This window comes from Lissotriton helveticus, chromosome 6 (genome assembly GCF_964261635.1).
Source record: "Lissotriton helveticus chromosome 6, aLisHel1.1, whole genome shotgun sequence".
Lineage (NCBI taxonomy): Eukaryota > Metazoa > Chordata > Amphibia > Caudata > Salamandridae > Lissotriton > Lissotriton helveticus.
The window spans coordinates 809,633,800-809,660,467 of record NC_136067.1 but is presented as its reverse complement, the minus strand read 5'-3'; the positions used below and the strand labels follow the sequence as shown (position 1 = coordinate 809,660,467).

The 26,668-nt window shown below is 45.1% G+C and overlaps 1 protein-coding gene across 1 annotated transcript in view; it reads right to left on the bottom strand.

Annotated features, from left to right (window-relative positions):
* Positions 1-26,668, bottom strand: part of ASCC3 (activating signal cointegrator 1 complex subunit 3) — a 2,002,173-nt gene that overhangs the window by 494,272 nt on the left and 1,481,233 nt on the right. The window contains exons 25-26 of the mRNA XM_078648375.1: positions 6,290-6,510; positions 4,491-4,576 (exon numbers count right to left, since the gene is read on the bottom strand). Of these exons, the coding sequence (XP_078504501.1) occupies positions 4,491-4,576; positions 6,290-6,510 (307 nt within the window). The remainder of the gene's footprint in view (positions 1-4,490; positions 4,577-6,289; positions 6,511-26,668) is intronic.

The window sequence follows — 26,668 nt, the reverse complement described above, 5'->3', positions numbered from 1 at the left end:
TCGGCTTTGATCAACCAGTCGTCCAGATACGGGAATACAGGAATCCCTGATCTTCTGAGATGCGCCGCCACCACTGCCATCACCTTGGTGAAGACCCGAGGTGCAGTAGTAAGTCCAAACGGAAGAACCGCAAACTGGTAGTGCTGCGATCCCACCGTAAAACGGAGATACCTCCTGTGCGACTTCAGGATTGGGATATGAAAATATGCATCCTGCAAGTCGAGCGACACCATCCAGTCTTCTTCCAGCAGAGCCTGAAGAACCTGAGCAAGGGTGAGCATCTTGAATTTCTCCTGCTTCAGATAAAAATTCAAGATCCTGAGATCCAGGATTGGCCGAAGCCTGCCATCTTTCTTGGGGATCAGGAAATACCGGGAGTAGCACCCCTGACCCCTTTCCTGCTCTGGAACCACCTCTATCGCACCTTTTCTCAATAGGGTCTGGACTTCCTCCTGGAGGAGTAACAGATGTTCCTCCGAGCAATATCCCTGACAAGGAGGGTAATTGGGAGGGAATTCCCGAAAGGGAAGGGCTTACCCATTTTCTACGAGATTGAGAACCCAAAGATCTGATGTAACCGATTCCCAATCTCGTAGAAAGTGGGTAAGCCGACCCCCCACTGGGCCTACATGATCCTGAATGGCGGACCTAGGGCTGCTTTTCCGTGGCAGGGGGGTTGGAGGAGGCGGAGGAGGAAGAGGCTTGACGACCTCGAGGACGTGCCCTCTGCTTCCCTCTGTAAGACCTATACAAGGTATTCTGCTGCTGCTGTTGTTGTTGCTGCTGCTGACCTTGTCTATATGATCGAAAGGAAGAGCGGCCAAATCCTCTGAATTTTCTGATCGTAGAACCTCTGATCTGAAGGCCAAGAGATCTAGCAGTTGCCCTGCTGTCCTTGAATCTCTCCAAGGCTGTGTCTGCTTTCTTTCCAAAAAGCCCCTCACCATCGAAAGGCAAATCCAATAAGGCAGACTGCACATCAGCTGAAAAATCAGAAGACTTCAACCAGGCTGAACGTCTCGTGGCCACCGCCGTGCCCATGATCCTTGCCACAGAATCAGTAGTATCAAGTCCACTTTGGATGACTTGATGAGCTGCCGCCTGAGAGTCAGATAAAGCCTCTTCAAAGTCCTTTCTACAATCCTCAGGAACCTTAGGGACCAATGAACGCATAGAATCCATGAGAGCATGAATATATCTCCCCATAAGGCAAGTGGCGTTAGAGGATTTCAAAGCCATACTAGCCGAAGAAAAAACCTTCTTCGCGACTTGATCTTGTTTCTTGGCCTCTTTGTCGCCAGGTACCTGCGGAAAAGCCCCAACTGACTTCTTAGAGCAAGCTGCCTGAATTACCAAACTCTCTGGAGAAGGATGAGAAGATAAGAAAGCAGGATCTTCAGGAGCCACTCTATACCTCCTAGCCACACTTTTTGAAACCGCAGGGGCAGAAAAAGGCTTCTTCCAAACCTCCATTATGGGATCCTTTAGAGCATCATTAAAAGGTAGCAAAGGTTCCACTGAAGAACTCGGAGAATGGAGGACCTCTGTCAATAAATTCGACTTAAATTCAACAGAGGGCAAAACCAAACCCAAAAGTCCAGCTGCCTTCTTCATGACGACGTGATAAGGTTGAATGTCTCTGGAAGGAGTATCAGACCCTGAAGGCAAAGACCACTCCGGAGAAAACTCAAGACCACTAGCATCCGCCAGGTCTTCAAAACAATTCCCTTCTAGCTCACCTTCCTCTACTTCAGAAGAAGATTCATCAACCCTCTGTTCATCCAGAAGACGTTGAGCTTCTCTACGAGATCTCATCTTAACACGAAGTGCAGCCGAATTCAACGCCGAATCCGATGGCGCCGGAGCCGACTTTGGAATCGAATCCGAGGGCTTGGCAGGCTGTCCCATAGAATCCAAAGGAGTCGGTGACGCCGGAACCGGAGTCGTCGACTTCGGTCGAGCCGGCGTCGATACCGGCGTCGACCTCGGTGGAGCCTGGAATTGCCACAACGGAGTCGGAGCTGGCATAAACGGCATGAAGGGTGCCGGAGCGTATGAGTGAGGAACACCCAAATTAAAAGTCATAGGACCCATGGGGCCCGAAGGCGCTCCAGAGGGGTACCATGACCTCGAGAAAACCCCATACATCGCGTTTAAAAACGCAGAGGGGTCCTGACCTGGAGTCGGGAATGGTGGATGCTCAGGTCGATCTCGAGGTACGTTTGAATCTGTTTCCTCAACAGGATTCGAAACCTCTTCCTCAACAGGAACTCCATCATTGTCTTCTGGAGCCGGAGATGGAGCCGGAGACGGAGTCGGAGTCGGATCCGGAACCGGAGTCGGAGAATGGACCATCGACTCCGAAGGTGAAGCCTCACCCTCCTGATCCGACACCTGAGGAGGAATCACCTTTGACCTCATCCTCTTGGGAGACTTCGATCTAGAACGATGACGGGATCCATGTCTCCTTTTCTTATGCTTCTTGTGAAAACCGGAAGCGTGACCGGTTGAAGACTTCGAGACAGACGCCTCCCGTGACCTCGACCTGGATCTCAACTTCGACTTCTTCGAATGCTTTGAGGATCTTTTAACCTTACTCGCTTTAAATTTGGCCACAAGAAGCTTGGATTCTCTTTCACGAAGAGCCTTCGGATTCATCTTCTGACATGAAGAACACCCATAGACGTCGTGATCCGAACTTAAACACCAGATGCAGTCTTGGTGAGGGTCCGTAACGGACATCATCTTCCCACATTCTCTACAAGGTTTAAAACCGGTCTTCTTTGTCGACATGACGACAGAACAAAATTATTTGAGAATGGAGAATTGAAGAAACAAAGTAACAATGTACTAAGGCTACAGAGTATCCCGAAACCGTTAGCGTCGACGACGCGGAAAAAAGGGAACTGATGTCATCACGCCGGTGTGGGCCTATTATAGGCGTCGGTGACGTCAGCGGAGTCGCGAGCGAGGTCGTGTCTCTATGGCGTCAGGACTCCACGTCGGCGCGAGGCTACGAAAAAAAGAATTTCCGAATGTTGCTGACGCAAGGGGATATTCACAAGGTGAGGAATCCACACGGCAGATGTATCTATCAGAAATACACATTTGCATCCTCTTTTTTTGTGTGATGTTTATTAACACAACGTATGTAGTTAAAATAGATAAACCATTAGCAAGCAACAACTGGATATCAATCTGTAAAAGACATGTTTCTAAATTAAAACGCATCTGTGATTGGATTGAGCAGTTGCGGCATTTCAGTTTGAACCATTCAGTCTAGTAACCAAAGCAGGGTCAAAAGAACTACTTCTATTCACTACTAGCAACATACAGCTTTCCAAATCATGCTGGCTTCAACCCAACATTCAATTTCCCATAGAAGAGCGGCTTTCAATCTTTAGCTCTTGAAAAAAGCTCTTCACCAGGACAAGAGATTAAAATCTGTAATGAATCAAAGGGTAAAGAACCAGAGGGGAAGTCCTGTCCCTCTCCCATCATTCCTTGGAACAGAAATGGAATATTGTCTGCAGGTACTGTTACAGAAGAGGAGCAAGGCAAGATTATTTAAGGGTGATCAGAACCTGTAATTCACCCAGCAAGCAATAGCTCTTTCAACAGAATGACATTTCCAACAAAGAGGCTGCACAACTGTTCCTACATAACCTCTTACAGTACTCCCCTACTCACTGCCCAAGAAATGTCCCCTGTTGAAACCATAGAACGGTCCTTATGTGAGCCAACTACCTACTCTAAGGTAAATCTGGCATTTTCCCAATACAAACCATGTCTGTTCCTCATTTAAAACTTGTGACGTTGCCAAAAGTAAGACCTTGTATCACCCACATTTGTCATAACATTTCAACGACAGGGTATGCCCCTGCCTCGTTTAGCTGCTACTGCAGCTAAACAAGGAAGACGATGCACCCCTATTCTCTACAGCAATGGAAGAGGTAATAACATCTTTTAATTTCATCACTGCATGGAAAACAGTTGTAAAAAAAGATAATCACCAAGCACTGATCCCAATGCATTGGGTACACTCTATATTTAGGCACCTCATAATCTATGCTTATTTACTGCTATGCCAAAACAAGTAGTGTGCTATGTTCCCTATGGTCTGTCTTAAGGGACATTTTGAAAAAAGCTGGTCTGGGAATATTCAAGAGTGGACACAGCAATGGGGAGCCAAGGAGAGGGTCTCTACTCCAGCCTGGTAAATTATGTCAGAGTGGACTGCTTCATGGAATGGTGTCCTTCCTCAAAAACTTGACCACGTTTCTAAAGGTAATTATAATAATATTCAGATTGCTGACGGAGATTAGAGGTTAAAATATGTATTTTCCATGCCCACTGCAGTAACAGGAAGGTTGAAGGAGCACATATTTAATAAAGAATGAAAAGTGGGTGTTGCAATTTTATTTCAATGCCTCTCATTACTGTAGTTTGTTTGATTCCTTACGTTACCTTGCAGTCAGCAACACACTTACTTTTTACCCAACTTTTCTTCAATTCTAACTTTCCAATCCTCAATTCGTTCTCGTACCAATGCTTTGAGCGGCGCAATGTATACTGCCTAGAAAAGAGAGGACGCACATCAGTTAAATAGCTGAAGCTGCTATCTGAGTAAATTAAGAGACAACAATTATTCAAAATGGGAATTCATCAAGTCCTGAAACAGACAAAAGTACTATTACACACACCTTATTTCACTAAATAGTCAAAAGAACTGTATGTCATTGACATCACATTTGTAGCATATTTTTACTTACTATATCTGCAGAGTACGCCTATCACTTTTAACGAACACATTTTAAAAAGTATTCTGCAAGGAACATTTCCTTCTACACTACCTTGATTCCTCAGGAAAACACAATTTTCCCACAGCTATCCTAAATACAATTCCTAGAGTACCATCACCATTTAATTTTCAGGTCAAAACCTTCATGTTTTCTACAAACATGCTACACAGGCATCAGAAGGTATCAGACCATACTTTTCAATCGAAATCTATTGATGTATTGTCATTAATGCTTGTCATACACATTTCCTTTGGATCAAAAAGTACGTGCAAGAAAGCATTCTGAAGGATACACTAGGAAAAAGTAGCAGACCCACACTCTGGGGATCGACATTGTATAATTACAGAGATACTCTTCCAGTCTTGGGTTCATCACACAGGAATTCCATTTGCAACAAATTATTTGACAGACGACTGCAACCGTTGGGGGATAAATAGGTCAAGAAATGTAGGACAAGAGCAGGTCTTAATATTTGTAAACACACTATGAACAACTACTCTTCCACCATTACCAAGCTAGCAGAAGAATGGCTGAAGCAATCTTGACCAATTTATTGTAACACCATGCTCATGCTAAGTACTTGTAAGATCTACTACTTTACTTAGCGAGTAAATGTGACAGAGCTCTCAAGTTCTTTTTAGCCTCAGCTGTAATAAATGTAAAAACAGGGAACAACATCAAACAGTAGAGGAGACAAAACTTCCTCAAATGCTCACGATATATTTGATAAACACCTATAGATGGTTATTGATTTTTAGCACCAGTATGGCAGTGATGATCAATCCAGTGGAAATATAGTACATATGGATGATTAACATCATTCAGTCTCGGGATGTGTCAGGATGGTGAAGCATTTTAAGATATCTATGTGATAATGTGAAAAATGGGTAGGATTATTTACTCGGTTATAATAATAATTAGACTGTGTGCTAAAAGTGAACACAGTGGAATTAACAATTTTAAATGCTCATTATTGGTCATGATCATCACAAGTATCAACATAATTACTGAGTGATTTAGCACTCTGTATCTACTCTGAGAAATTAATTTTACAATCAGATAATATATGGTTTGATTTTAATTATTAGCAGCCCTGAGGAAGTTATATTGTTTGCAAACTATGTGCTGGCTGTCTTTTAAAATCTTGTTTGGTTTACATAAATACAAGAAGAAAATAATGAAAGAATTTAAGTCCGGTAATTAATTCTATAAAAAGACTAAACCAACTAAGAAAATATAAACTACTATATAAATTTGAAAGAATATGTGCCAACATAAATCCATTTTTTTTTTTTATACGCTCAAGGCATATTTCCTCTAAATGATACTGAGGTACATAGCAAGTCTATAACTGCACGAAATGATAGCTACTATTCTTCACTGGGCCTTTACCCTTAGAATATGTCACATAGCCAATAGATTCAACTCTGCTTATAACTTTTTGACCCAAAATATCTTGTAAACATTGTTAACAAATTATGGCTAACCTTAGATGTGGGGTACTTGTTGAAGATTCGGAAGATAGCCAACTCAGCCGCCACCGTTTTTCCAGAGCCTGTTGGTGCTCCAAGGAGAACGTTTGAGTCTGTGTGATACAATGTGTGAAATATCTGGGTCTGAATGGGGTTGAAATGAGTAAATTTGTACAAGGCCTCATACTCCCGATGTCCTAAAGCAGTGATTGGCAAAGGTTGAAGGTCCAGCAGTTCTAGAAAATTAAAATACAGACAGTTATTATATATGTGTACAGAATCAGAGATTACATAATTTAATTTGAAAGCAGTAAGAAATATGAAACGATCAAGTATATAAAATCACCTATTTGTTTACCCCTTCCTACACCAACCACACATTCCCTCAAATGAATTGTATCATAATACACAACAGAGAAACATGCAGGAGTTAATCAATGTGCTTCATTTGGAAACTGCTTCACCCCCCCCCCCCACGCCCAAACCCTCTCCCCCCACACCACCTTTTGCAATATTCTAAGCTTTGGATCCCAATAATTAATATAAGGACCTCAGGTACAGCCCCATAAACATGCTTAAATTGAACTTTTCTCTATCTATTTCAACACATTGTTATAACCAAGAACGTGGAATTATAAAGAGGTAAATAAGGTAAGTCAGGGACAACTTTAATGTGAAATAGGTAGATTAGCGGAGAAAGATGTTTATCTTGCTGCAGTTATTCAAATGCTTCGACTCGAGTTTCACTATTTAATGACCATTCAGAGGCACTCTATGAAGCATCAACTTGAGGTGAGAGCTCTTTCTGAAATGATTCCCTGAGGCAAGCAGAAGGTATGTGGTTTTGATCTGACTTGTGTGCCAAATGCAACCCATTTGTTGATTTTTTTATTTATAAAGTTTTATATAGCGCGAACGTGTTCCCTAAGGATATCGGAGCGCTTTACAATTTGAGGGAGAGGAAGGTGATAGTTGCAGTACAATAATAAAAGGGAATACCAACCCAAACAAATCAAATATGCATATCAAACAAAAAGATTACGAACAAAATGTACAACAAAGGGTAAGATAATATTTGGACCATAGAGAACTGGGAGGGGAGTAAGTGACTAGTAAAGCAAAATAACATCAAAGGCAGGACTTTGGGTGTAAATACAGAGCATTAGAGCAGACGATCCGAGACCCTTTTAAGGTAAGAACTTGTTCATGAGAAATCTTTTTACATCCAATTTGAAGGCAACCTTGGAGGAGATTCTGCGTATTTCCGGTGGGAGAGAGTTCCAGATCTTCGGCGCAGAGCAGGAGAAAGCTCCTCGTTGACACGTTCTCTTTTCTGCGGTTTCAGGTGTAGAGAGTTAGCACTCTGGGAAGGTCTACCCCCTCCGGATAATTCTAGCTTTTGAACTAGATAACTGGGGGTTTTGAAATGAAGGTCTTTGTGTGACAGACAGGCAATCTTTAGCTGACTTCTTGCTTCATAGGGCAACCAATTTAGGGATTTTAAGACTGGGGATATGTGCTCGTTCTTTTGGTACCTGTGACCAATCTGGCCGCCGCATTCAGTGAAGCCCTGAGTGGGGCCAAGGTATATTTGGGGAGGCCACAGAGCGTAGCACTGCCGTAGTCTAGCCTCAGCAAAACAAGTGCTTGGACCACTTGTTTGAAGTCCGCTTGTGGGAGGAAAGGTTTGAGATTCCCGAGTATCCTCATTAGGTGATTAGCTCCCTTGCACACATTGCTGATATGATTTTTCATGTTCAGATGCTTGTCTAGGGTGAGTCCGAGAGATTTAGCTGAGTCAACAATGATGGGGAGCAGTTGAAGGGAGTGAGGTGGTTCATCCAAAAGTCTATCTTGGGGATGTGATTCAGGGAGAAATGAGAAGGAATTCTGTTTTGGATGTGTTGATCAAGAGGTGATTCTCTGTTAAACAGTTTTGAGTGTTCATGAGGGTAGAGTTGAGTGATATGAGGTCATTCGGGAGGAGATTTTCCAGATAGAGTTGCATATCATCTGCATACACATGGAAGAGAATGTCCAAGGAATTTAGTACATTAGCTAAGGGTTCCAAGAACAGACTGAAGAGTATGGTGGATAGGGCGGACCCTTGGGATACCCCATGGATACTGGTGATGGCTGGGAGAGAGAGTGGTTTGCCATAACACTTTGTGATCCGTGGTGGAGGAAGGACGAGAACCATTGCAGCACAGCACCAGAAAGGCCCATCCTGTCCTTCAAAATGGATACGAGAGTGTCGTGATTAACAGTGTCAAACGCTGAGGAAAGGTCAAGGAGGATAAGGAGGCAGGATTCATTTTGGTTGAGCATTTTTTAAATGTCATCCATAACGTGAGTGAGAGCCGATTCAGTGCTGAATACTCACGGTGCTCATATTGAATTAATTTCAAGATATTTAATCTAAATATTTGCTACCCCATCATCAAGACGTATGGTACACATGAATGGTGTATAGAATGTAATCAATACTGATTGATATCATTAAAATGTAGCACCCACTACAAAAACCCAAAGCTTTGGAAGCACTTCATTATATGGCAAGCTCTATGGTTTGCACACGTCTGCAGTAAGTGCAAAAAATCAAACACCAATCGCTAAAATTGAGGTCCAGTACTGCCATTTTTATGGCTGAAGCACATGTGCTTAAACAGCTGGAGCAGAGCCGCAATCAAAAATGGTTAGCCCCTAGAAACCAAAGCCTGGCCATCAGCTAAGGAACAGAAGGAACAACACTTGCATCGATCATAAAATAAATCCATCTAATATCACAGCAAGTACATGATCATAATCTGATTGAAGGCGACTTGCTACTTTACGGCTTTTCTATTTTTTCTTCAAGTGGAAATAACTGGAGATGATTGTTGTCACATGTCGGGAACCTTCCTTTGGATTGGTAATTTCTACAACTTTAACAATTCTACCTCGAGGGTTCAATATAGGAAAACAGTCTGCTTTAGTAGTAGATGACATACTACTGGCAATGGAGAAAAGCAGTCTACTTATCCTTAAATGTAACCAGTACACTACATTGTTTTTAGGAGAGTGTTTCATGCACAGATGAAGATTCTCCCTGGAGTTTGTGGCTCCTTCCTCAAATGAGGTTGTCCTGTGAGCTGTAACTAACCATATGACCCGGACTGCCCACTTTTTGCCATCTGGACCCAGTCTTTTTCTTTATTTATGTATTTATGTGTAGGCCTCTGTATCCAAAACCTTCTTGCAATACAACAGACTACTGTTCAATGAGGAAGTGCTATAGCTGATAGTATAGATAGAGGAAAAATATTGATATCTATGTGAGCAGGCAGAGATGGCATGGTGTGATACTATCCAACTATGGGCAAAAAAAGTTGACAGCTGGCAAAAAGATAGGAAAAGTGAGGTAGGTTGGGACAATGGGTAAGCAAGGGAGAGAGATAACCTCCATGTGTTATTTTGTCTTCCATTTGGGTTTTTGTTCTTCTGTCTACCCTACTTTTATTCCACGGACGTATCACTTATCCCGTTCTGCAGGGTCACCCTCAAACATTTTGCCTTCAACCCATATGTTTTCTGAACCTTTTTCTGATGTCTTCTTGAAGGACCCTGTGCACTTTACCACTGCTAACCAGTGCTAAATTGCTTGTGCTCACTCCTTTAAACATATTAACATTGGCTTACACCCAATAGGCACATTTAATTTACTTATAAGACCCTAGTAACTTTGTAAATCATATGCTATTTGTAATTGTAAATCATTTGCTATTTGTAAATCATATGCACCCAGGGCGGCTATCGGCCGATTTACGGGCTGAGGCTCCCGGGCGCCGCATTTCGGCAGCGGCCATCTTTGATTGGGCACTCGTGCTTCAGGCGCTCTAGTCGCCAGTATTTAAACAGCCTACGAGAGCATCTGAGTGATTGCTGCTCGTTTATCTCCTGAGGCGGAAGCCGGGAGGCATTGTTTTGATAGCGTTTTTAAACTTATTCTTACTCGGTCATTATTTTACTGTGTCATTGCTCCTTCCCCTTTGTGTCCGCTCCCTCCCTCCTCCCAGCGTCCACGGAGCTTATCGTGGCGCTTTCTATATTTTAATACTTACTTGTGTGCTGTGAGGGACTCTGCAGAATTTGCACTTTGATTCACAGACAACACTTGATAATTACTGCCTAGCACCCAGGGCGGCTATCGGCCGATTTACGGGCTGAGGCTCCCGGGCGCCGCATTTCGGCAGCGGCCATCTTTGATTGGGCACTCGTGCTTCAGGCGCTCTAGTCGCCAGTATTTAATCAATTGGCCATGACTCCGCGCAGCGGACGCGATCAGCGGCCGCGCCGCATTCGCGTCGGAGTCGAGCCAGAGTCCAGCCCGTCTGCGCCCGTCAGCGACAAGGATGCGCCAGGGGCCAGCCATAATGTCTCAGGTGATCCTTTATATCTATCTACTGTCCTGCAAGCCTTAAAACCCTCTAGGCTGCCCTGCCATTACTCCCTTACTCCTGAAATTCTCGCCAAGACCCCTGTATGTGGCTGTATTAACAAGCCCATTATGTCTACTTCGCTGGATAAGGCTATCCATCGCCCCCCCCTCCCCCCCCCCCCAACGAGGCCTTCCCCTTCTCTCACTGTTTACACGGGTCTTCTTCTGAACACCCGCTCATTGGTCAAAAATAATATCTCCTTCAGAGACTTTATTTCACAGGAAAAGCCCACCTGGGCCTTCATTACAGAAACGTGGGCCTCAGACTCTTCTCAGCCTGATCTGATAAATGCTATTCCTGAAGGGTACTCGCTGGCCAGGATGGACAGAGTGGGCTGTGTGGGAGGAGGCCTGGGGATACTTTACCTCAGTTCTATAAAATGCCGGACTGTCCATCTGTCCTCCCCATCCGAGCACTTACAGGCAATGCATTTTACCCTTACCCCCTCCCCCACTATCTCCTTTACCGGGATATTGGTCTATAGACCTCCTGGTCCTAGGTCGGCGTTCTGCTCTGAATTCCTTAATATTCTAGAGCCCTACATCGATGGGCCCTGCCTAACCATTTTAGGAGACTTTAATTTCCATTTGGAAAATCATACTTCCCCTGACACTTCCCATTTGTTGGATGCTCTATCCTCCTATGATCTACCTCTGTTAAGGACTGGGCCTACCCATTTAGCCGGCCACACTCTGGATGGAATTTTCAGCAATGATCCTCAACTCTCTATTGGTACCCCTTTCCCTCTGTCGTGGTCAGACCATTTTGCAGTTCCTTTTCGTTTTTCCCCTCCTCCTCCCAGTGGCCTCCAGCCCCATCACACCAAGTGGGTCTTGAGAAGGAATTTTGGGGAGATTACTAATAACTCCCTTGCCCCCTATCTAGCCACACTCAAGCTTTCTTCCACTGGTGATGTCCACACGGCGGCTCTTGACCTCTCCAATTCCTTGACGGAGGCTGTTACCTCACTCGCCCCGGCCAGGCCCCACTATTCTGCTAGGAAGCGGCCCTCGGCTCCCTGGTACTCCGAATCTCTTAGGATTCTTAGACAAGGATGCAGAAGGCAGGAAAGGCTTTGGAGGACACATCTTGAGCCTATAGAGAGGGAAAAACATAGAGCGCTACTCAAAGACTATAAAGCGGCCATACTTAGAGATAAACAGGCTCACTATTCTAAACTCACGTCCTCCCTTAAATCATCTAGTGATCTATTTAAGATAGTGGATAACCTTTCCCTCATTCAGATGCCTGACCCCATAACAGCTTCACAGGTTCTGTGTGACCAGATCTCCACTTTCTTCCATGAGAAGATCATGGATATCTACACAGACTTGGAATCACATAACTCCAGTCCCCTCTCTGCTTCCTCTTTGATCCTCCCGGATATCTCTGTCCCCACCCCTTCCTATTCTCTTTCTCAGTTCCCCGCCATCACCTCTACTCATCTGAACTCTCTCTGCTGGACAAGCTTAAGTCCGGATCACCTTTGGACCCATGTCCCCTAAAGGTCCTCAAAGACTGTAGACAGACTATCCTTCCCCCTTTGATGGAGGTGATGAACCTGGCCATTTCAGAGGGGATTTATCCCCTCTCCTGGAAATTGGCCACCATCAAGCCCCTACTGAAAAAACCTACCTTGGACCCCGGGACATTAAAGAACGTTCGTCCCATCTCCCTTCTCCCTGCCCCTGCTAAACTTTTGGAGACTCATCTCAACCTCCACTTGAGTGCTTTCCGTGACAGTACCAACTCTCTTGATCCCTCACAGCATGGTTTCCGGAGGACCCACAGCACTGAGTCGGCACTTACAGTGGTGGTCGATAGTATCCGCACTAAGGTCGACACCGGTCATACCACCTTACTGGTGGTACTTGACCTTACGGCGGCTTTCGACACCCTGTCCCCCTCTATTCTTGTTAACCGACTCAGTGAGCTGGGAGTCAAGGGTTCTGCACTCAACCTTCTTGCTTCCTTTCTTGATCAACGGAAGCAAAGGGTCAAGCTAGGCGAGTACATGTCACCTGTTAAGGCCGTGAAGTGTGGGGTCCCCCAGGGATCCTCACTGAGCCCGACGCTTTTTAACATTTACGTCGCCCCTCTCGCCAGGCTTATAAGATCCTTTGGGCTGGAAGTTCTCTCCTATGCCGACGACACGCAGATTATGGCTTCCATCTCCCAATCTGTGAGCTCAACTGCGTACAATTTTAAAATCTGCATGGAGGCGGTCGCCGGATGGATGGTTAAGAACTTCCTTAAGTTGAATGGCGAGAAAACGGAGGTCCTTATTTTTGGGGGCAAAAGCGAGATCTGGTCTATGGATTGGTGGCCGTCTGTTCTTGGGGCTTGTCCTATGCCGACGTTCTCTGCCCGCAACCTTGGGATCATATTGGACACCACACTTTCTCTGGATAAGCAGGTCAGTAGGACTGTGTCCACCTGTTGCAATGCCCTGAGGATTTTAAGAAAGATCACTCATAACCTCTCCCCTGAGTCACGCAAACAGGTAGCAATAGCAGTCATTGCCTCCAGACTGGACTACTGCAATGCCCTATATTTTGGCATTAGCAGTGGTCTCATCCAGCGCCTCCAGACCGTGCAGATTGCGGCTGCCCGGTTTGTTGTAGGTGCTCCCAAACGTTCCTCGGGCACCACCATCAGAAAAGACCTGCACTGGCTTCCCATGCAGGCAAGGATCAATTTTAAGGCTTTATGCCTTACTCATCGTGCCCTAAATGAATCTGGACCGGAGGCTATTCGTGCCCTGGTGGCCCATTATGTCCCCGGGAGAACACTCCGCTCATCCAGCAAAAACTTGCTCGCTGTCCCCCGTATTGCCACGGTCAGATGGGGAGGAAGGTCCTTTCGTTTCCTTGCACCCAGACTTTGGAATACGCTCCCTAATGACCTCAAGGTGATTTCCTCACACATTCAGTTTCGTAAGGCACTCAAGACTTGGCTATTCCAAGAATCCTATCTCTAATTCCCCCTCTGGTTGATATTTGAGCTCTCTGGTTACCATCTCCAGCGCCTTGATGCCTTCGGGTTTAGTTGCGCTCTCTGTATACAAATTTCCATTAATAATAATAATAATAATAATTTCCATTAATAACTATTAGTGGGCCTGCAGCACTTATTGTGCCATCAACTAAAGTGACATTTCTAAACATGTTTTGGGTTGGCCATTGCAGTCTGTGTGCCGTTTTAAACTGCCATTTCGACCTGGAAAAATAAGTCTCTTCCTAAACCTAACCCCTCCTTTTTAATACATATAAGTCATCCCTAAGGTAGGTCCTAACCAGCCAATAGGACAGTGTGCATTGTATTTAAAAATGTGGACATGTGCATTTAAGCTTTACATGCCCTGGTTGGAAAAAACCTCTCAAAGTTGTTTTCACTTCTGTAAAGCCTACCTCTCCCATATGATAACATTGGGATACCAGAATACATTCATTAAGTGATAACGTTTGTTTGGGAACAGGTAGAAATGTTGTGTGGTATCTAAGGAATTGTAATTTAAAACCCTCTTTACTGTTAAAAGCAGATTTTAAGTCACAATTCTGAAAATTGCCCTTTTAGAAAGTCGGCATTATCTCGTACTAACCATTTATCCCTGTAGCCTGTATCCTGGATCACAGCAGTAGGTGTAGTTGGCTTTTGGCCTTTGTGTATTCCTTCTAGAGAGTATCACAAAAGGGGACTAGGTGTTTGAAGTAAGACCTTTCCTGACTTGATAGGAGTGTTGAAGCTGTCACCAACCAGACTTGCTCTTCAAAGGAGGCTGTCTCAGCAAACACACAAACAACTTCACACTAGCCTTTCAAAAAAAATAATCTTTATTTGCATTTCAACCAACAAGAAGACAGTTATGATCATGTTCTAATCACATTATCACGGAGGAGAATAGCCTGCGCAACAGTCAATATAAATCTACACCTGGGACCAGGATGGAAGGAAATTCCAAAATCGGATGTGGGGGAAGTCTATAAATTTCTCCCACTTCAAAGCAGGCATCAGGTATAAATATCAGAGCCTCAGACCAACTCTTTAGTACACTCCTGGACCTGTGGATACTGCAGAAGAGGTACTGGTTGCTGACATTTGACTGCCCTGTTGTGTGAGGCCTGCAATGCTGTACAAGAAGGAAGTCTGGAATTGCTCCCTACAACCCAGACTACCTAAAGTGAATCCAAGGGTCATCTGGCTGACCCCTTGTTCAGAGCATAACAAGCTCCAGAGAATTCCCTGCAACTGTCCAGCTGACCTGCTGCAACTGAACCTACCTGGACCTGCTAGCCTCTGCAAAAGTGAGCCATTGATCACCAAGAGGTACCTCCTCAAGTCATGGGCCCTTGGTTTACATCAGAGTGCACTTCTCAGAACACAAAGGTGAAAACCTGACATTTTGGGCTCTACGTGAATGCGAAAGGCTTGTACGTGCCGAGATCTTTCCGTCCGCCTAAGCAAAGCTTCGGTGAACTTGACTCTAAGCGCTACAGCGAACACCAGCAAGTAACAGCAATGCAAGATCGGCAATTCATGCCACAGCATCAACAGCCCACGATGGCCACCAACATGAAGCTCCGGCAACAGCTGTATGTAACGTCCAAAACGGTCTTCGCTCTACAGTGACAACTGTCCGTAATGCCTGGCGGCTCTTCACGCTAGAGTGAAGATGATCTGCAATGCTTTTTTCGCTCCTTGTGGCATCGTCCACCACAAACTGGACTCTTTGCACCAGATTTTGAGAAGAAAACTCTTTCAGCGGAACATACCTGGTCACTGTATCTGGCCCACTCTCTCTTGCAGTCGGTCTGAACTTGTGATTTTCACCCTGTCTTGCAGGACAAGATAACAGTGAGCGGCACTTTGTGCTTTTAGGCGCTATACTTATCTTTCATTTCTCTATCCTATTTTACTGATTGGATTTTGTTGTTTTGGTGTTAAATAATATATCAAATTTTACTATATTTTTTCTAAATTACTACAGGATATTTCTTGTGTTATGTTTTCATTTCATTACTGTTTGTGTGCTGCACAAATACTGTACACATTACTTCTAAGTTAAAACTGAATGCTTTTGTTCCAACCTACCAGACGATTAAGCACAGGTTAATTTAATGACTTTTTAATGGTTCACTCTGACAATGATTGTGGTTGTTGCTTGAATATGGTTTCACTGCCCTCAACCGATAACCCAATTTCTCACAACAGCATTTTGATGTATAGTCATACTCTAGTATTGTAGTCTGTGTGTTGTTGGGGGCATAGATTCACAGCTCTCATTTGGGCTATTAATGTTTAAGGTTTTATCCCACTTAGAGATTAACTTTGATTCTCACTACAGTTGATAGTTTACATGCAGCCTTTTTATCAGCACATTGAGAATGGAAAAGTTATATCTCCATGTAGCTATTGCTTTCTCAGTTTGCTTCTATTACGGCAACAATATAGCATTATCCACTCCATTTTCATTCAAGTAGCACCTTTGTTGTCTAGCCAGCCGAGAAGCTCGATGGTTTCCTACCTGATGTTTTCCCCCAAAAGAGTTTACTTATTTCCCTCTGATTCTGGGATATAAAGCAATTACCTCATCTATATGACCAGCCATCCCCGAATACAGAGGTCAATGTAATATGGGCAAGGATACAGGACTCACGCAGGTCCCGCTGAAAAAGTACATTGGATGGAGCAAGTGTGGACATCAAAGACTCGATGCGAGGACCAAAGGAGGCGATGCATCGTCGCTGACCGTGTGGATGCAGGCAATGAATCTTTTCCGATCCGTGCAGTCGATGAAGGCTTTCTCAAAGAGCCCCTTTACAATGCAGCCACTGCACCGTCGTCGAGTGCACTGTTTTTCGTTTTCGAGCCATGAAGTCCATCGAAGCGATGTTGTCAATTGGCTCCTGCGAAGGCCAATGTGTGTTTCGATCGGCACAAAATCGTCACTGCAGAAATCACCTTTCAAGGGCCTAAGACTGGATTGCCACCACTTGGTAGGGCAGGACTCACAGAGTCCAGGTGCTATTGAAGAGCTGAAGTCTTTGATGGCCCTGAGACTTCAGAAAAGGCAGCAAATCAGCAAGCCCTTGGAGTCACTGTGGATTCAAGTGAGATGGGCCTGGTCCTTGTCCCCAGCGGGGCAGAGATTAGCAGGCAGAAGGGCAGCACAGCATACAAACAGTTCTTCCAGAGCAGCAGTCAAGTAGAGTGGAAATCCTTGTAGCACAACAGTCATTACTCCTGACAGTGTTCTTCACATATCCAGTAATGTACTGTCTTGGTAATGACAGAGCTCCAGGACTTATAACAAGTTTTGCCATTGAAGTGAGGATGACTTCAAAGCAGGCCCTTGAAATGGACAGCCCCCGTTTCATCCCAGCTCTGGCTCCAGACTATCAGTAGGTGGTAATCAGCCCTTTTTTGTGGGAAAAAGGACATTGCCTATTCATGTGTGCCAGTTCTTCCGCTCTCATACTGACCAGAAAGAGCTATCCGGATGCAGATGAATGCAGATGAGTTCTCTGTCACACCCACCCTTCCTGTGTTTGTGGATGTCTAGAGGGAATGTACGAAGTGTAGCTGTCACCCACCCCAAACAAGTATTGGAGACAGGCTGCAAGGCACACAAAGCAGTGAGAGCAGAGAAATGTCCACTTTCTAAAAGTGGTACAAAAGGGGGTGGTGATGGACGGAGCATCTGAACCAATCAAACACTCACACCCAGTAAAAAGATCTGGGTTTAATACATCACCGTTCTTTATCCCACTCGGCCACCCCAGTTCAGACATGGCCATATGCAAATCAGTCTGACCCTGTGCCTCATGGGAACAGTCCAGCCCGAATTGCCAAGCCATGCCTTCCCTGGACCGGAAACAAGCTTCCTAGGACCGCTTTCTGCCATTTCAGCCGTCTTCAGACAGGCTTGCTTGAAACCAGTGGCAAAGTGAGCAAGGAACTCATGTCTGAGCAAACCCTGCCAACTTATGGCGAGCAAAGCGGTACAAAAGGGGTGGTGATGGACGGAGCATGTGAACCAATCAAACACTCACACCCAGTCAAAAGATCTGGGTTTAATCCATCAGCGTTCTTTAGCCCACTCTAGCTAAAGAACGGTGATGGATTAAACCCAGATCTGTTGAGTGGGTATGAGTGTCTGATTGGTTCAGATGCTCCGTCCATCACCACCCCCTTTTGTACCACTTTCTAAAAGTGACATTTCTAAACTAGTAATGTTAAATGCAACTATACCAGTAAAGATGATTTATCATCACCCTTTCAAAGATATGACACATGAATCAGCTACTCCTTTCTTATCAGGAATTACAGCATAAAAAAGTATTAAGGAATTCCCAATGCTAGCTCATGAGAGGAATAGGCCTCACAGTAGTAAAAAACGAATTTAAGTGTTTGTCACTACCAGGACATGTAAAACTTAAAAATACATGTCTTACTTTTTATTTACACAGCACCATGCACAAAGGGCAACCTCAGGCCGACCGTAGGGGTCACTAATGTGTAATGAAAAGAGAGTTTAAGGCTCGGCAAGTAGTTTTAAATGCCAAGTCGAAGTGGCATTAAACCACACACACAGGCACTGCAATTGCAGGCCTGAGACAGGTTTGAAAGTCTACTGGTGTGGAGGCACAATCAGTGCTGCATGCCCACTAGTAGTATTATACTTACAGGCCCTGGGAATATGTTATACCACTGTACAGGAGACTTACAAGTAAACTAAATATGCCAATCATGTATACACCAATGTCACCATGTTTAGGGGAGAAACACATGCACTTTGCACTGGTCAACAGTGGAAGTGCTCAGAGTCCTAAGACCAACAAAAAGACATAGAAAAAAGAGTAGGTAAGCAGGCAAAACGTTAAGGGGGAAGACAACTCTATATATGACAGATCTAACAAGCACCTACTGACATAGGCCAGACAAAGTCAAAATCAAATTGTGCATTTCAGATTTAACCAAACATTCGAAAATCCCAACTCACAGTGACTGAAGTTAAGCTTTCAAAACGTCCTAACATTTTAACCCTCACTCTTGTTTCAAAAACGTAGCAAGTTATCTCCAAGCAGAATAAAATGTGGAGAACGCTGAGAGGCAAACTTCATACAAAGAAAGCTTAGTGGACTCGCAGCAACAAGAAGGCCTTTTTCGCATTCCTTTCCCCCAAATGTTGTAAGGAGGCTCACACTTTGAAACTAATCTAATAGCATGTCCCATCCCAAATGAAGGCAGGGGAAACACCGCAAAAATCCATAATTAAGGATATGTCCATGTCCATGTAAGTGCTTTGAGAATGTATGCAAAGATGACCTAAATGGCAGCCTTGAAAGTTTCAATCAAGGAAACTAAATCTTTTACTGAATTGGGATACAATCACACCACAGAAAAGCTAATTTGCCTGTTCATAAAGTGGCAAGGTTTTTAGTTCAGCCATCTGAGCAATTTCTTGTCAAATGCTTCTATGAGAATTTTGGATTCACATTCCTCCAGTAGAGAACAGCTAATCATGTTCAGGGAGTCCTGCCTTATAGGTGAACATCTGCCCTCAGTGCACTCTCAGGTGCAAAGGATGCAGCATAGATACAAGTAAATGGCTAGCAGGAGCCATTTTGCTTTGCATACTAATCTTTATTTATTTATTATAGTAATTGAGGCATTATTTGCGAAAAATTAAATGTGAGCACGGGGCCATTGGTTGCTTTCCCTGTCCAGGTCCTCCATGACTTGTATGGCGGACTAGGATAGGTAAAGAACGAGTTACTTACCTGCAGTAATGCCTGATCTGTTGGAGATCCAATCTAGCTGCAGATTCTCAGATTCTTGACCTTTGAATTACTCCCAGGCGTCCGACTGGGTCTGGAATTTGTTTTGTGAGCAGTACCTCTGCGCGCCAGTAAGTGGCATTGTTTGGCTCTGCATGGTGGTGTTGGCGCCGTCTGCGCATGTAGGAAGTTTGCTGTGCATATATATAGGCGATATATAGGCGACTCCCAAGCGCACTGACGTCAGTTACTTTTTGCGACCTTCCACACTACAGGCACAAAGGTCCGAAGTACACAGGCCACTGGTGTGGAAAACTAGGGCCCTGGTATGGGAAAGCTCTGTCCCTAGAAATCTGTTCGCTGAGTGGGGATGATGTGCGGATTGGTAAGGACTCTGCGGCTAGATAGAGCCTCTACCACATAAGGCGTTACCGAAGGTCATTAACTTTATCATCTGATTGAAACTTCTAGCCGCTGATTCCTTACCTTTGAATAGATACCCAAGCAATACCTCCTCGGAAATGGGTCTGCGGGCCAATTTCACACAAGAAGTTCTGCAGGACCAAACGGGCCCATCCGAACGGACCTCACTGTCCAGACAGTAATGTTTGGAAAAGGTGTGCAGGGAGGTCCATGTTCAGGCCCGGACTGGCCTTTGCGGGCACTGGGCAATCCCCCGGTGCGCCGCAAGGGTGGGGGGCGGTTTTAGGCCCTGGGGCCGAAAACCGACCCCGGCAAAGAGCTCGGTTGCACCCCCAGGGGGGCGGCTGAGCACTTTGCCAGGTTTTGGTTCTCAGTCCGGCCCTGCGCTGCCTGGCAGATGTCCTGGACTGGAACTCCATGAGCTAACACACTTGTTGCAGCTTTAGTTCTGGTGGAATGAGCATGCAAACCCTCTGGGGGTTGCTTTCAGGAAATCCATAGCAGATTTTAATACACAGTACAATCCATTGTCAGATGGTCCTTTTCTGTAGACCCCTCCCTTCTTTGCTCCGACATATCCCAGTGAGAGTTGGTCGTCTACCCAGAACTCTCATATGCGATCAAGGTAGAACAGGAATGTTCATTTTGGGTCCAGATGGTGAAGTTGGTCCTCTTCTTTGGAGGGATGTGGGGGAGCATAACAAGTAGGCAAGGGGAAGAATTGGTCTACATGAAATTAAGTGACCACTTTTGGAAGAAAAGCGGCTCTTGTGTCAAGCACCAGTTTGTCAGGATAAATGGTGAGGTACGGAAGCTTGGATGATAAAGTCTGAAGCTCACTGACCCTCTGGGCAGATGTTATTGCAACCAGGATAGCCTTTTTGAAGATAAGAAGCTTGAGTGGATAATTGTGCAAAGGTTAAAAGGGAGCACACATAAGGAAAGTGAGGACGAGACTAAGTTCTAAGGTGGAAACAAATGTTGTAAACCCTGTAGAAGCCTGTGTAAAATAGGGGATTTGAAGAGAGATGGCTGATCAGTCAGCTGCATGAAAAGCTGAAATGGCAGAGAGACAGCCCTTCAAAGAGCCTAGATCACAGCCCTCCTGGGTAAGGGAAAGGGTTAATAGAAGAACTTGAGAAATGGGGGCAAAAAGGGAATCAATTTCTTTTCTGTACACCATGCCACAAGGTTTGCCCATCAGTAGGTGTAAAAAGTTTGATTGAAGGGACGCCTGGCTGCCAAGATAACATCACAGACTTCAGGCGTAAGGCCAAAAGCTGTCAGCTAACGCTGCTCAATGTCCAAGAAGGTGGAGCGTTGACAGGTTTGGGTGGAAAACTCTTCCATGCTGTATGAACCTGAAAGGGCAACCTGATGAGAAGACAAATTGCCACGCTCAACAGCTCTGGATACCAGACTCTCTGTGCCCAGTCATTTGTCCCATGAATGACATGGGCCCGGTCGTTCCTAATCTTCTTGAAAACTCAGGGCAGGAGTGGTATGGACGGAAATGTGTACAGGAGGCCTGAGCTCCACTTGAGATGAAAAGCTTCTCAAAGCGAGAGCCACCTTGGATACTTCAGCACGCAGAATTGCTGACATTGCGCTTTCTCGTAGGTGGCGGACAGATCTAACCAAGGCTCTCCTCACTGCTGAAACAGACCTTGCACCACCTGCTGATGGGGAGCCCATTCCTGATCCGGTAGGCATCTTTGGCTGAGTTTGCCCACACTGGTGTTCAGAGAACCTTTCAGATGTTGAACCACCAGGGATATGCCCTGCTGTTCCAGCAAGGTCCAGAGAAGCAGGGCCTCTTGACAAAGGGTCCACAACCCCTCACCGCCCTGTCTGTTGCAGTACCACACGGTGGGAGTGTTGTCGGTGAACACCTGCATAAGCATTCCCTGGATGGATGGTAGAAAGGCTTTTAATGCTGATTGGATTGCTCTGAGCTTCAACAGGTTGATGTGGAGTCCGGATTCTGCCAGAGACCAGAGTCCTCTGATTTCTACCTCTCCCAGATGACTGCGCCAACCCAGAAGTGAAGCATCTGTTTCTACTGTAAGATCTAGTTCGTGAAGGGAGAGGGATCTGCTGCAGACTAAATCGCACTTCGTTCAGCACCACTGCAGATCTTTTGCAGTTCCCTCCAAGATCTGGACCATGGCGGAGGTATTTCCCTGATGCTGAAGCAACTGTAACTTCAGGTTCCCCTGCAGAGCACACATATGCCAATGGCATGTATCATCAGCAGGATGCAGGAGGCCAAGAGGCTCAGCAGCCTCAGAGTCAGTCTCACCGAAATCCAGGATAGAGGACGTCCCGGAGGATAAGCTTGAAACTGTACCATATCCAGAACAGCTCTGATGAAAGGCAGTGTCTGAGAGGGAGTCTGGTGTGACCGACACGCTGATAGTGCACACCAGCGAATGCAGGAGGTCCACCGTAGTCTGGAGATGGAAGACAACAGTCTGGGGTAAGCCAGCCTTCAACAGCCATTCATCAAGATAGGGGAAGACTAGCAACCCTGATCTCCGCAGATGAGCTGCTATCACTGTCATCACCTTGATGAATACCCGAGGGGTGCTAGTGAGGCCAAAGGGGAGCATAACAAACTGAAAGTGCTTGTGACCCACCATGAGCCGTAGGTAACGCCTGTGGGCAGGCAGAACGGGAATATGGAAATATGTATCCTGCAAGTCCAATGCTACCATCCAGTCTCCTGGGTCCAGGGCAGATAGGACCTGAGCTACAGTGAGAATTTTGAAGCTCTCATTCTTGAGGAAGAAGTTGAAAGAGCGCAGGTCTAAATTAGGACAAAGGGATCCGCACGAGAAAGTAGCAGGGATAACAACCAGAACCCACTTCTGGCGTCAGCACTCTCTCCATTTCTCCTTTGACCAGAAGAGCCATCAATTCCTGTCAGAGAAGCAAAAAATGGTCCCTTGTCAGCCTGTCATAAGTAGGTGGCATGGTGAGAGGGGAAGTCTTGAAGGGGAGGGATTAGCTAGTTCAGATTAACTGCAAATCCCACCTGTTCGATGTTATGAACTGCCAGTGGGGCAGGTGATGGTGAATTGTGCTGCCCACTGGGCGCCAGTGATGGTTAATGGGTAGACTAGCAAGGTTTTGAGGCTGCTGCAGGGTAGTGGACCGACCAGACTGCTGGCCGACTGATCAATGGGGCTCGTAGGAACTGCATCCATGTCCACACTGAGGCTGGAAACTTTGTGCGCCGGGGTGGCTGGGCGGGTAAGGACATGGCTGTACCCCCTACCGTGGCCACAAAAGGAGTGAAAAGCGGATTGAGGATGACGAGGGGTTATGGAAAGGCCCATGGACCCGGCCATAGCCCTGCTGTCCTTAAAGCACTCCAGCGTAAAATGCACCTTTTCTCTGACGAGACAGCAGCCATCAAAGGGCATGTCCTTGAGCGATGTTCGAACATCTACAGAAAAGACAGGAAGTTCTCAACCAGACAAGACGTCGCAGGGCGACTATCGACAAACCCGCTCAGCCTAGTGAGTCGGTGGTGTCTAGCCCACATCTAATGGTGAACTTAGCTGCATCCCTCTCATTGGCAACAGCCTGAGAGACCACGACACAGGCCTCTTCAGGGGACAGTTGGCAGTACCTGCGCAACTGTATACTACAGAGCGTGAGAATAGCATCCCAAAAGGAATGCGGTGTTCCTAGACCGCAATGCCAGGCGGGTGGAAGGAAACATTTTCTTGCCTAAATTTTCCAGCCTCTTGGATTCTGCGAGAAGTGCATTCTTGAAACGCCAGGCTCTCCAGAGTGGGGTGTTGGGTGAGGAAGTTTGGGTCCGTTGGAGCAGTGCGATGGTGGCAGGAAATCGCCCTGTTCACAGGAGCCCCTGTGCTGGGCTAGGACCAAGTACCAAGTAGGACGTTACTAAGTACCTCATTGAAAGGGAGAAGCGGTTCGGATGGGGACACTCCTGGCAAAAGCACTTCCATCAAGACATTAGTCTTGACTGTCACTGAGGGCAAACTAAGGGCTAGGACCTCAGCTGCTCTCCGCATCACAATTGCAAATGAAGCTCCCTTTTCCATAGCCACGGTAGGAGGAGAAAGCATGCCAGCACCCAGAGAAGTGTCCAATCCATTGGTTTCACACAGATCCTCACACCAGTCCATTCGTCCTTCACAGGGTTGGTATTCTTCAGGGTCCAGCTACCCTTCTCATTGAGCCCTTAGTACTAGCCCATAAGAATAGGAATTAGGCACCGGCCTGGATGGTATGGCTCCAGTCAGCTACGGCTCTATGTTGGGGATGGAGTTGGGGTACCAGGAGCATTGGTCTCAGGATCGGCACCGTGGAAGGTTGAGGTGGTACGACAGATGCCATTTCGGATACATCTGTAGATCCTTGGGGCCTGACTGGTACCTGAGCTACTGGCGTGGATCTAGTAAGGGCCCCTCCCGAACCCACAGGCGCACCGGAGGGAACAGGCCACCTGAATATGAAGTGCATAGCCTCATAAGAGTCAATCAGAAATATTAGGGGAGCAACATGGATAATAATAAAAGGCAGGGGTAAGGGATGACCCCTGTGGAAGTTTCTCTGGATGATAATTTTCCTAGAACTACAGTTTGTCTCCTATTGGTAAGGAACGATTTGAACCACAATAGTGCTTTATGGGAGGTCCCTACATCTTGGATTAGCTGCAAAATGATGTTGTGTGAAATACTATTGAATGCTGCAGAGAGGTCCAACAGTATCAGTGAGCTGATTTGATGGATCAAAAATAAGCCAAACACCCATCCTTTCAAATACATATCAATTTGAAGCAATCTATGAAAACATTAACAGCGACATTATTTTGCTGTTTTTTTTATTAACTTTTTTTATTGTGTTTAAAACGTTTTCATTGAAGTATCCAGAACAATCAACAGTATAAAAAAAACAATCTGCAGAACAGAAAAAATTATAGGAGAGATTAAAGAGCCAGCTTTGGCATGTATAGTTAATCAAGCGGTGCTCAGTAAATCCTCAGCATACAATATCACTACAATAGAGAAAAGACAATACTCCAAATATTTCACAAGCTACCCGCTTAGACTGTACAGTTTTCTAATAGATACTGTACTATTTAATTCCAAACATAATGCTTGCTACACTACAAGAACTAAGTATCATTTGACTAGATTCAGATCTTTCTAATGTATGGTTCCCATACTTTTTCAATAAGTAGTAATTGGTCATTCAGTGAATAATAGATTTACGTTTCTTCACATGAGTGTATTAGTTGCGTACTTTCTGACATCACCGGTGGGTATCTAAATTTCCAGTGTCTCAAACTACCTATAGTCGTCACTGAGAGCAGAGGCAAACCAACTTGTTTGTGGTTAATTGGCCCTACTATGTCTTGCGTGTCATGAAGCGATGCAAGTCCAATGAGGGGACCACTGCCAAGTCACTTGTAGTCGACAACTGCCACCAAATGAAGTTCCAATAGGCCAGTATCACCGAGCATGTCCAGAGGATGCACTATGGCTCCCTCGTGTCCCTGGCAGAGTCAACAGTTCAGGGTTACTGTTAGATCTGCATTGTGCAGCCTATACAGAGACCAACGCCATTCAAGAAGAATTTGTAAAAAACTGAATTTTAGTTGAGCTTGGTAGAGGCCTTTATCGTTAGCAACCCCAACTAGTCCTCATCAATGTATGTTTTCTGAATGAGGGGCTGACATTTACTCTGAAGTCATTGGGCCGCACATTTGGAAGAAAAACTCCTCGATCAGGATCCCATAGATATCAGTTTGCTTTAGTTGCCCATTTCTTCAAAGAAGAATTAAGGGTAGAACTTGAAATAACTGCTTGGTGATTGCATGCTGCTTTGGTAAGTCAATGTTTTCATTGATGGTAGTGCAGAAATTGATTGTAGTTTAGATGTAATTCCCCATATAAGTCCATAAAATATTTGAAAGGACTTGGTTCGCAACCATTATCCACTTCTGAGTCCAGGATGGTCAGTGTTAGGGTTGGCCCACAAGCAAAACTGCAGTTTTGTGCCACAACACGGTTAGCATATTAAAAGAGATGCTTTGATGAAGGCGCTTATGAGCCCTATACTGTACATATCCAGATTAATTCAAAATAGAGTACAACTATTTTAAAATGTTATAGGGGTTGATGTTATTTGAAAGGATGCATAGAAAAAGATATTGCAGCAGAAATTGTTTTGAAAAACAGGAAATATACTTTATCCTATACTACCATCCTTATATTCACAAAGTAACATGTTTGGATGAGTTATAAACTGGCAGTTTATGCCTGCCATTTTTTCCAAAAAGTACAGTTTTAGGATTAGCAAAAATGTTCATTAAATCACAAAGAAAGAATGAAATATAAAAAAACATTTACTAAAGTGCACACAGATCATTATATTTGAGCAAGGCCTGCACTTCCACAAGATGCATCAAGGCAGCAGTTCTTGGACCCCACACAGTTGTAGCGCCAAAACCAAATGGGCAGAAAAATAGGTCAATAGAAGTGCACCAGTAGGTAAAAAAGCTATTTTGCCTCAGGGCTAAACATCCTTGACAGTTCTTTTTTAACAACTGTTTATTGAGTTTTATTTCGCAAACAGGCAAATAAAACTGCAAACGTGGAGCCCCAGAATCCCATGCCCCCCACGACCACAATGCCGTCGCAGTTAGACCCAGCTAGCTTTCACCCAAGCCT